At 31.0% G+C, this 12881-nt stretch overlaps 1 protein-coding gene across 5 annotated transcripts in view; it reads left to right on the top strand.

Annotated features, from left to right (window-relative positions):
* The window catches only part of LOC139523927 (E3 ubiquitin-protein ligase TTC3-like), a 99887-nt gene that overhangs the window by 57773 nt on the left and 29233 nt on the right, over positions 1-12881 (top strand). For all 5 annotated transcript variants that reach the window (XM_071318350.1, XM_071318346.1, XM_071318349.1 and 2 more), the window contains 8 exons: positions 1170-1265; positions 4683-4835; positions 8406-8486; positions 9876-9985; positions 10535-10658; positions 11163-11285; positions 12032-12133; positions 12707-12796. In XM_071318350.1, coding sequence (XP_071174451.1) covers positions 1170-1265; positions 4683-4835; positions 8406-8486; positions 9876-9985; positions 10535-10658; positions 11163-11285; positions 12032-12133; positions 12707-12796 — 879 coding nt within the window. The remainder of the gene's footprint in view (positions 1-1169; positions 1266-4682; positions 4836-8405; positions 8487-9875; positions 9986-10534; positions 10659-11162; positions 11286-12031; positions 12134-12706; positions 12797-12881) is intronic.

The following is a 12881-nucleotide window of genomic DNA, read 5'->3' as shown; positions in this document are numbered from 1 at the left end:
AGAGTTTGAACATATATATTCAGATTCTGATTTTTTGAATGCCCATTTGATTAGGTGTGTGAATTTTTTCTTAATGAGAATGTGAGGCAATGTGGTATACCAAATCTGGTAGCCCACAAATAACAATGAATTCTCAGTATATAAATAATGCATCAATGAGACAACCATAAATTGAAGATTTGAGGACAAGGATGTAAAAACTACAGACCACTATAGTCTTACACAATGAGAAAAACTCATACAATATTAAATTGAAAGTACAAATATTGATAATGTTTTATTAAATAATACGATTAAAATAGCCCTAATACTACCAAAACTGCATGTGTCATACTGGTGACGTCGTTCTGGTCATGATCTATATTGCTTTTCGGCCCGGTTCAATACTGAAAAAGGATTCATTGCCAGTCCGTATTGGAAATATTGGCCCTATATTTACATTTGATGTATGTAATACAGCATTCAGAACAAGTCTGTATTGAAAAAGTTGGATTACTTAATAAAAGTGTCATGTACTTTCTGTTTCTGTATTGGCCATTGTATAGATTCTTGGTCAGCTGACAGCTGTATTGGCCCTCGACCCTACAGGTCTTGAGGCCAATACAGCAAACCTTTAATCTATACCAGTGCCAATACAGAAAAAGCCAGTTAATAACACTCAACTATTAACCTGGCTTATTCAGTGTTTGCATTGTTGAAAAGAGATCATTCCATTATATAGATGATATATAGGCAGGTCAGACCAGAACTATATGAGTACCTTTACTATCGACTTGTGAGTCACAGGAAGATCCCTAAAATATCCTTGTGAGGAATTTGTAGGTTAAATGAATAAATTATTGACATGCTGCAAGACAAAAAAAATGAATATTAAGGGTATCGTTTATAAAAGATCTTGTAAAATTATTATCGTATATGCGTTTCATATTTCTTTTTTATCCTTAATCTTAAGTTTCATATTAGGCGGACTTAATTTTAAGACTCGTGCTTACAAATCTGGTATGATTAGCTGAAATCCAGTAGGTTGTATTGTCAATGTTGATATTCTGTAAACCATAACTTATTGTATTAAAGGTAAATAATAAATATTCCTTTAGACATCTGCAATCAATTACAGCAACCAAAAATCAATGTAATTCTCTCTAAATCAGCTCCGTGTATAATTACAGAAGTCACAGAAAGGGCGGAAAGTTAATCAGACAGGTGAAAAGCAAACCAAACCTGTAGCTACAGAGCCAACACCTATACCTGTTCAAGAAAAAGTGGTAAGCTTTATAATTACTTGATGTCACCATTTTGTTGATGCTTAAAGCCAATTAACTTACTCTATTCGTATAAAAAACATGGTAAAAGACTCTAATGACTCAAAATCTTTATGGAAATGCCTTCATAGCCTGAACCCTAAGTTTAAAAAATCCCCACATGAGTTAGCTACAGATGAGAACAATACAATAACAAAAGAGAAAAAATCTATATCAGGAGCCTGTAATTCAGTGGTTGTCGTTTGTTTATGTGTTACATATTTGTTTTTTCATTCATTTTTTTACATAAATGAGGCTGTTAGTCTTCTCGTTTGAATTGTTTTACATTGTCTTATCTGGGCCTATTATAGCTGACTATGCGGTATGGGCTTTGCTCATTGTTGAAGGCCGTACGGTGACCTATTGTTGTTAATGTCTGTGTCATATGGTCTTTTGTGGATAGTTGTCTCATTGGCAATCATATCACATCTTTTTTATATAGCAGATACTTTTAATAACTTTTTTACTTCCTGTGCTGAAGAACTAAGAGAGCAAAGGGACATTTCATCTGTTGACAAGGCAGATTTCAATAATCTTAGAACATTCATTAAAAATCAATTAAAACATCAAAAACATGAGAAATTTACCATACCACCAATAAAGATTAATGAGCTATTTGATGAGTTAATTAAACTTGATGTAAATAAATCATAGGGAACTGATAATATTGGAACCCAAATCCTTAAAATAAGTGCCCCATGTATTGCCTCTCCTCTCACATATATATTCAACAGAATGATAGATACTGGTATCTATCCTTCATTACTGAAAAATGCTAAGGTAACACCAGTTTACAAAGATGGTGATAAGGTTTTAGCAACAAATTATAGACCAATTTTTGAACTTCCATCTTTATCAAAAGTATTAGAAAGGCATGTCTCAAATAACATGTATAAGTACTTGTCTAAATTTAAACTTTTACATCCTACACAATCAGGTTTTAGGCCAAATCATTCTTGTCAAACTGCACTTATTATCATTGACAAATGGCTGCAAGAAATGAATGATGGTAATCTAAACTTAGCAGTGAGTCTGCAGTAGGTTTTTTCAGGTCATACCTAAGTAATAGAACACAGCAAGTAAACAGTTGCAATGTTAATTCTGATAAAAAAGATGTGAAATTTGGTGTCCTCCAAGGATCTATACTAGGTCCTCTATTATTTGTCTTATTTATAAATGACCTTCCCCTTTGCATTAAAAATTGTAAAACAGACTTGTATGCTGATGATACTACTCTTCATAAATCCGGGAAAAGTATAGAAGATTTACATGATGATGTTCAAGAAGATTTATGCAAAGTTGAAGAATGGTGCAAAATGAATAATATGTTCATCAATACCAAAAAAACTTAATTTTTTGGTTACTGGAACAAGTCAGAGTTATCAACCCAATCTTTAACCAAATTTAGTAATAAATTCAGAAACACTACAAAATTCATCATGTGAGAAATTATTAGTTGTTAAAATTGACAGCACACTTAGCTGGAAAAATCAAATTGATCAAATTTGCCCTAGCATTTCATCAAAAGTATACCTTCTTTCTAAATTAAAGAAATTTTAGATATTAATGCCAGGAAAGCATTATAATGGGTATATTCTGCCTCTCATCGATTACTGCTGTATTGTTTGGGGAGAATGTAAAAATGAAGGGATAGTAAGAATATTAAAACTTCAAAAAAGAGCAGCAAGATTAATTCTTGATTCAGACCCATTATCCCCATCAGCCCCCTTATTTAAAGAACTTGGATAGATGACAGTAGAAAACAGAATCAAATACCACAAATATTTATTGCTATTTAAATGTATGCGGAAAGAAGCACCACAGTACTTATTTCAAAAGTTTCACTTTATATCTGTTAATAATCCTTATGCCTTAAGGGGTGTTACTCAAGGTAATTTGATAGTTCCAAAGCCAAAAACTGAACTGTTTAAAAAATCTGTTGCTTATTCTGGACCAGTTTTATGGAACGGACTACCATATAAAATGCGTAAAGTGCAAAACACTTATTCTTTTAAACAAATTATAAAACAATACTTGAGACAGTCCCAATATTCAGTCTGAAATGATTGCAACTATTACTCTTAGAATGTATGATTGATTTTAATGATTTGTATATTATATCTATTTACTACATGCAATCTGTAACTGTATTATATCTTTTAATCATGGTACACGTACATTGAGCTATTATGTCTATACAATTGTGTTTATAGGTTGTATGTTTGCTTTTTCTCATATTATTATTATTTAATTTTTGAATTATTTTTTTTACTTGTATTGTATACATGTATATGAGGGCCTCAGGGAAGATTAGTAATTGTAACTAACTGTGTTTGCCCTCTTTAAATAAAGAATTTATTACTATTATTATTATTATTATTATTATTATTATTATTATTATTATTATTATTATTATTATTATTGACACTGAGCTACAAAGGGAAACTTAAATGACTGAAATTTGTTTATAAGTTTTTAAAGTTTATTGAGAAAAAAAGAGAATAATTCATTTTGTATAAATATTCATGTGATAGCCTTAAGGTGTTACCCAACACCTTGACTAAAATTTATTTGGCTCGTTTAATTTTCATGAAATTTTGACAAAATATTTACTTTGACCCTTTGACAAAAATCTAAAAATCTAAAAAAAATTGAACCAACCAATTCATCAGAATAATTACACTGGTTATAAAGCAGTTTGACAAACACCAATTTTGATCATTGAGAAGCTTAATATTCCCTTAACAACACAACGTAATTAAAAGTTTAGCTGATTTTACAGAGTTATCTCCCTGTAGTGTTAGGTACCACCTTAAATGAGCATTACTAAAAATGGTAGCATTGACAATCTTGTAAGATAGTCCACAAATTTTTTAGTTGAAACTTCATGTTTGATTTGATCATTAAAGTAGTGATCACTTTTAATTCTAAATCATTTCAATTGTAGAAAAAAAATATAAAAAATTTAGGGTACTGTCCATAAGAAGTCGTATTTTTAATTTATGGTGGGAAAATGGTCATTAATTGATGCAGGTCAACTCCTGCAGGTTAAAGGTGATTTGACTTAAGTATCTACTTAAATAGATGGAATGCCAATTACGTCATTGGAAGGGGATATGTTGTGTTTTGGTAATCATGATTTTTATGTTCAAAAGAAAGGATTTATGAAATTCGAATATTGGTAATCTACTTCTGTTACAAGAATCAACTCTATAAAGGATCAAAATAAAAAAAAATCATGATTATTAAAAAGTTTCAGATAGCATGTTTACAGACAAAAGACTTTGTTCTATTTCATTTGGCAAATAGTGGCAGTTTAAACCAAAAAAAACCCAAACAAGTGAGATAAAGATAGTACAGTGTCTATATATCTACTTTTAGAAAGAGAAAATAGTTATTGTGCAGAAGAATGAAAATAAGGAGATAGAGAGGTATATGGCTGAAGGATCGAGTGCTTATCTAAATGGTCTAGGGAAAAAAGCTGTGGCCAGTTACCAGAAAGCTTTAGATCTTCTTAGTAATAAAAAAGCAGAGGTTTGTTAATTACTTCTATTAGTATTAAAAGCAGTATATGTTTAAAATAAAAATCTTAAATTAATAGTGTAAAAGTTTCTAAAGGTGAAACATCATATGCAGACCTTATAGAGGAATTCTGACCTGGTTTGCCTGTAACTAGTGATATCAATAGGAATCTGTGATCGTTTATTTTTTAGGGTAGGAATTTTCACATCACACTACTTTCCTATGTTTTCCCTCTTTTTATGACAGTAAGAATGCTCAACTCTATTCTCCCTCCTGAATTCTTAGTAGTAGTGGCCAATCTGAAAATGGATCAAAACTGAACTATAATCAATTGAAAACCAGAGAACAATTGATGGTCTTTCCACCCAAAATAGACATATTTAGACAAGAAAAAATACAAATTTTTATTCTAGTGTTGATAAAAATCTTTGATTAAGCTGATTCTAAATATATGTTTTTGATATACTTTTTGCTTAAATTAAGGGAGATAACTAGGTACTTCCAGTTTACAAAATGTTACTTCTAGTTACATATAAACCTTCACTGGGGTAAAGCTGATGACCGTAACTGCATTCACGGTCATCCCAAGATGTCGGATGAAAAATCAGGTCAGTATCTGTATTGTCTGTTAAAGTGTTTCTATATCTTTTTCTTTACCAATTATACATTTCAACGATGTAAATTTATAAAAGATTCACACGGAAATCACTAATTACTACCGAGAAATGTGCCTGAAACAGGAATTTCGATTTGAAAAAAATTGCTCAGATGACCGTAAATCACAATCGAGATGACCTTAACAGAATCAGCGATTCATAACAAGGGTGACCGTAATTGGTTTTAAGATGACCGTAATTCGTAAATGATGACCGTAAATTTTAAAGGATGACCGTCATTTCTAAGATATATCAGTATTTATATAACTTCCTTTTTGTATCCAATGAAGTTAATCGTGTTGGTATAAACGTATTAATATGAGAGTATAATTTATACTATAAGTAGAAGAAACTAAGGCGTGCTTCAAATGCATAGTTCACTATATGTATCCTTCTTTACAGTAGAGGGTTGAATTTTGAAAATGAATTTGCAACAAGACATGCACATGAACAAGTGCAGAAACCATGCAACAAACGCGCGATAAAATGACACCTTACAAGTATAATGGAAAAAAATGCGGTGCCCAGCCTCCAACTACACGACAAAAGATTTTTTTTTTATTTCTGGGATTCCTTTTAATCATGACATATAATAAATACACATTTTTAGAAATGCCAATGCATGTGCACCCATTGATATAATATCGTCTTTCATTTTGTCGTGCAAATAAAATAACAGAAAATATTTTGAAAATATCATACGACTAAACTAGTGATGGTGAGCTCCAGCATAGTAAATTCTTAAAATAGTCTTGTACGAATAGCGTATCACAAGGGGGGCATTGATTCAACTTAAAACTATTGTCTAATCGGATGGCAGGTGGAATTTTCGAAAATTCTTAAACATTTAAAAAAAAACTTGATTAAATATTTCGTGGAAGGGCAGACTAAAAATGTTCAGTGGTTGAAGATTATAAACCCTAGTTATCACACACAAATAAAATTATTTTTTTTCGAAGATTTGCATTTTCATCATCCAAATTAAAAGACTGTCGTCAAGTACTTTTAGAAAAAAAATTAGCTATTCGAACACACCTACTCTGTTTTTTCTGATTCATTAGATAGGTATTTCACTTGACCCATATATTTCATCTTTTCGTACTTTCATTTTTTTTTACGTTATGAAGTCAACCTGTAGCTTAAACTAGCTTTGATATATAAAAATTATAGAATCTGACGCGAGATGCTATATATCAAATACTCTTGCTCTGTACGTTTTAAAGACAAAATATACACCTCAAACACGCCCTTACATAAAAAGGCGCACTCGATTTTCTCTTTTCGATACAATCGTTGCCTATTTTGAGGAATTTTTTCTTGAGTCACATAATGGAAGGGCAGACACGAAAATTTCTGAACTAATAGATTGATATGTTCTCCGTCTGTGGTAAAAAAAATCGGAGGTTATGCCTTTTCTACATCCAACTTATAGTACCCATGTCGTCGACTTGATATCGTATTATTCTGCATTACTATGTAATAGATAAATTGAAAACTTATGCAAATGGTGTTTTTAAAATTAAACACTTCGTAATTGAGAAGAAAATTGTCGTTTTATTTGTTTTTAATAAGTTTTAAAAATTTTGTTACTATAGTAAACATTACATTTCTATGGTCGGGTTGTTGTCTCTTTGGCACATTCCCCATTTCCATTCTCAATTTTATTACAGTAAACATTTATCGCCTTCTCTAACAAAGAGCTACAATTCTTTTGTTCTATTTCAACTGGGTTTCCGCCTGCATATATCAAGACAAATTAAGATTGTAATCTGCTTTCTCTGGAACTATACACATGGGCTTGATTACCGAATATTCATATGGATTATTAGTGTTTTTTATGGTCCATTTATGAACATTATGAATTTCCGGTCTGTGCGTGCGTTCGTCCGTTCGTCTGTTCGTTTGTCCGTTTGTCCAGCTTCAGGTTAAATCAACTTGAAACTTAGTACACATTTTCCCTATGGTATGATCTTTTTAATTCTAATGCCAAATTATAACTTTATCCCATTTTCACGGTCCACTAAACATAGAAAATGATAGTGTAGATGAGGCATCCGTGTACTAAGGACACATTCATGTTTCTTCAAATTTTCGTCGTATTGCTGTCAATTTGTATTTAAATTTTAACGTCGTTATCAATAAATATTTCATTGTTTACGAGAAATGTGCAATTTACTATCATGGTCACGAACCCAAAATACGGCCAATAGTTTAAAAAGAAATTTATGAAACATATTTATATCCGCTAACCGAGCCCCTTTTGAGAGCGACAAACTCAACAAAAAGCTTTGAATACAAGTACGGATATTTCTTAGAATTGACGGCCGTCCTTTATAAATTACAGTCAGCCGTTACAAATTACGGTCATCCTTTACAAGTTACGGTCATCTTTTTACCAATCACGATCATCCTTGTTATATGTTACGGTCATCTTGAAAATATTTTGATTATGATTTACGGTCATCTTAACGATTTTTTCAAATCGAATTTCCCATTTCATGCACATTTCTCGGTAGTAATTTGTGATTTCCGAGTGATTCTTTTATAAATTTACGTCGTTTCAATTTATGATTTGTAAAGAAAATGATATAGAAACACTTTAACAGACAATACAGAAACTGACCTAATTTTTCATCCGACATCTTGGGATGACCGTGAATGCAGTAACGGTCATCAACTTTACCCCAGTGAACCTTACTTCACAATAATTCTGATTCAACAATCTGCAACAATTATTACAACTCTAGGTCCTAGATCTTCCCTATATTTCATATCTCAAAACAATTCCTACCTATACAATTTTATTCAGAATCCAGAATCCCTGGAGCAGTTTAAAAAAAAGGATATAGAGAAATAAAATAGTGTTAGAATTGATAAACTAGGATGTTTCGTATTACAATGCAATCAAATTTACTCATTTTTTCAGGATTTTGGTTTAGACCAGCAAGACGTGGCTGTTTTAGAATATGCATATGGTTTAGCTGATATATCCACTGGAATTCATAAGGTAAGTATTGAATGTGGTATTGCTCAATCTTCTGAAACTAGTTTCGCTGAATATAGCCTTTTTGTGCTAATGCGGCGTAAAGCAAACAACAATCAATCAATCTGGAACTAGTTAGTTTGTATATAATTATTTCTCTCCACATATATGTTCTGCATGCATCTCCCACTATGTGAATCCACTTTCGCCATTGGGAAAATGATACAATGGTACAGGATATCTACAAAAAACTATATTAAAATTTTAAAAGTCGTAAATTCTTTAAATTGAAAACACGATGAAATTACAAAGGTCTTCCATCAGGCTGTATTTATATGTTTGGGTATGTAACGGTAAATGATTGACTTTTTTTACAAAATGAAGTGATATATTTATGTGAGTATCTTATATATAGTTACTTGTTTGTAACCTCTAGATAGAAATAGGAAGATGTGGTGTGAGTGCCAATGAGACAACTCTCCATACAAATAACAATTTAAAAAGTAAACCATTATAGGTTAAAGTACGGCCTTCAACACGGAGCCTTAGCTCACACCGAACAACAAGCTATAAAGGGCCCCAAAATTACTAGTGTAAAACCATTCAAACGGGAAAACCAACGGTCTAATCTATATAAACAAAACGAGAAACGAGAAACACGTATATATTACATAAACAAACGACAACTACTGTACATCAGATTCCTGACTTAGGACAGGTGCAAACATTTGCAGCGGGATTAAACGTTTTAATGGATCCAAACCTTCTCCCTTTTTCTGAAACAATAGCATAACATCACAACAAAGAAAAACATACGATAAAATATCAATTGGCAGACTTAACTCAATCAAAAAACGTATGATTAAACAATGAACGAATAAATTTGATCTGCGATATCTGAATACAAATGCACAGTTAATTAAATATTAGAGACAAACATTCATGACCAAAAAGCTAACAAATTCAAAAACAGGACATGACTGAGAAATATTTAACCAATCAATGTTCACTTTAGAAAAAACCGGTTTTTTATAATCTTGAAGTTTATACAAATGTTGTAAGAATAAGTGAAGATATTACAAATAATCAAAGCTGGTGTACAGACAAGATCCGTATAAATAAAAAATGACAAAAAAGCATTATAAACAGTATCAACAGGTCGAATTAACAAGAAAATACGATTTGAGAGTACTCGCAGTTACTGAAATCTACATTTAATTTTGGGGAACACATTTTATCTTTGAAAAAGAGGACAATGAGATTAAATCTAAAAAGGTCTAGCATTTTGTCAAATTTTGTGTGTTCATGGGTGTTAAAGGCCATTATTAGTTAATGACTTTATCTGAAGAAATTGAAGCAATAGATTTATGTAAGCAACTTCATGAAGCCTAAATAAAAACTTTTATTTTTTAGCACATTTTGGATGGCATTGAAAGGTTAAAGAATATTACAGAGACACATAAAGATATAAGACTACCTTTGCCATACTTTGGGTTAGGCAAAGCTTATATAACTTTAAACAGGTAAAAGTAATTGTTCCATCAGAGACACATAAAGATATACGACTTCCTTTACAATACTTTGGGTTAGACAAGCTTTCATGATGATTGGTCCATGTAGAAGACTTTTGATTATTTCCCTGTAGTTTATTTGCAAAATCCTGTTTGTAACTTAACATTGTTTGTTAGATCATAAGGTATTGTGGATTCATTTAGTTTCATGGGTAACAATCTTTCGTGGATTGAGGAAAAGTTGCATGTTTGTGGATATTTGGTTTCGTGGTTTTGTGTTAGTCTGCAGACAAGCATTTAGAAAATTTGTTATTTGTTGTACATTTAATTTCATGGTTCACCTGTTTTTGCAAAATCTACGAAAATTGGTATCCAACGAATAATAATGAATCCACAGTGGTGTAAACTGAAATCCTAGATGGCTGTCGCTGCAGAAATACAGTCACAGTCTCAACAGAATAGTCATCTTTTATGAATGATTTAAAAGAAATAATTATAATAATAGTTTTAGGTTTGTCCAAATTATTCCTTCATTTATTGTCAAAAGTATTTTTTTATCAGATTTGAAGAAGCCATTGATCCCCTAAATAGGTGTTTACGTATGGCTGGTACACTCAAGTTAAATGTTCTCACCTGGCCAGGGACTGATACCAAAATGGAAGAAAGTATATCTGATGAATTACAGGTAAGAAACATTTCTAGTAATAAGCTACTTTGGTATCTTACATCATAGCATCTGCAAGAAAAAGTGGTTGAGTTTTTTAATGTTACTCAAAATCATGTCTAAAAAGTAAAAGATTATTGATTGTAAAGAACAAAAAAATATTTTTTCTTCAGTATTTTATGCTTAACATTGTACAAACAACATTCAATCAATCGAAATGAATAATTAAACATTTAAAATGTTTTGTTCTTAATTAAAGAATATAGTATGAATCAAAGAAAGTTTCTTTGACTCCCTAACGGCAAGGAAATAAATAAGGAAAAAAAAATCTAGACAAATTTTGAGAAAAATTATACAGAAAACAAATTTTATTTTATTGAAACTAAATAACTGAAAAAAAATTATACTTAAGTTGATTTTGAGGGTTGTTTTATAATGATCAAGTAAAAACAAAGTAAAACTACCAATCCAGAAAATTGTAACAGAAGTGAAATTAAAAAAAACCCCGATATGTTATAATTTCAGAAACAAGTGAAACAGTTATTGACCTTGACAAAATATCCACCTGTCCCTGATGCTGTATGTAAAATACACACTGACAAGGAAGACTCAAGAGCTATTATTTTCTTCTCAGATCCAGATTTTAAGGTATGTTGTCCGTTTACATCAAAGATTCTTGTCACTTCAGAATAGCTTGAAAGGTACTGTTAGCCACAACAGTGGTTCAATTTTTGATATTTTAGCCTGTAAACCCTCGTTGACTATCTATGTAATTTGCTCACAGTTAATAGGATTTTCCTTTATTTTGTAAAAATTGAATCTCGGTGAACGTAAATGTGTCCCTTATTAACTGGATGGCTAGTTCATATTACAATTATATACCTTATAGACATCTAATTGAACAACACAACTTATGTACTTCGTCCACAACAGATGGGATGTTATTAGGTTCAAGTAGAGTCATCGATACCACATCTTTTTTATATAAGGTTAAATGTCAATGAGATAGCTACCCAACAACAAGTTCAATAAATAATCAACATATATCACAAATGTATTTCTATTTAACTTTTATAGATGGAAAAACACCAATACCTTGTGGCAAGCTTAGATGTTCAAGGCTAGAAACAGTGTCAAATACCTTGCATTCGCCCCAACTATCAAAAAAGATTTAAACATTTCAATCTATAAAACAGCAACCTCTCTACACAAAAGATCAAAAGATATATGAATATCAACATAAAACTGAAAAGCACACGTTTCTTTGCCAAATGTCAACATACTAAAGATCTGCACCTAATTTCATAAAGGATAAAAAAAAACACAAAGGAAAATAATACAGACAATCATAGATAAGCTTCTTGATGTATATTATAATGTATTATTTAATTTAGGGTTTTGTGAGAATTGTATGTTTAACAAGCTGTATAGTTGAGTTCCACAACCATTGTTGGAAGGATTTTAAGTCTAGATATGGGGAAAAGACTGGTGATAAAGTAAGTATGTCAATAGAAATTGTTTTTGATAGGGACTCGGCAAAAGTTTTGTTCAATTTGTCTATAAAATAAATGGTAAACAGTTGATATAAAGATTGTGAAACGTGTCCAGAATGTTGGATAAATGCATTCAAAATTCTGCTTCAAACTTTAGTGAATTATTATAAAGACTTCCCTTGATGTAACTGATGAATTCTCAGGTTTCAGGATAAAACACTCAAGCTTTGAGTAATTCATAATTTCAGTAAATGCTATTTCACTTGCAAACATTTAACCGGTAAAAGCAGATTTTATTTTAGAGTACTGTTTATACAAAGATGAAATATCAGACATGATTTTTGTGTTGTTGCAAAGTTTAAATGAAACAATAACTGAAACTGATACCTATATCATGAAGATTTTTGCTGATTATCAATATCTAATCTGTATTTTTAAACATGAATGATATAGCCAAAATCATGTTTTAGGAAGAATCAGTTATGTAAGACATAAAGAAAAATATAATAGAAAGCTGCCTGATAGTTCTTTTGTAAGACAGGGTTACATATACTTATATTTTATTCTTTTATTCAGGATATTTTAGAGAAACCCTGTCCAACACCAGATTGTATGTCCTGCATTGTCAAAGTTATAATAATCAAACAAGACAGTTTACAAAAAGAGGTAATCATATTTTGATATATACATTGATTCCTGTTTATCATGAATCCCTAAGGGACTAAATATTGTATTTCAATATCTAGAAAGT

This window comes from Mytilus edulis, chromosome 5 (assembly GCF_963676685.1).
Source record: "Mytilus edulis chromosome 5, xbMytEdul2.2, whole genome shotgun sequence".
NCBI lineage: Eukaryota > Metazoa > Mollusca > Bivalvia > Mytilida > Mytilidae > Mytilus > Mytilus edulis.
The sequence above is the reverse complement of the archived record's forward strand: the minus strand, read 5'-3'. Positions and strand labels throughout refer to the sequence as shown.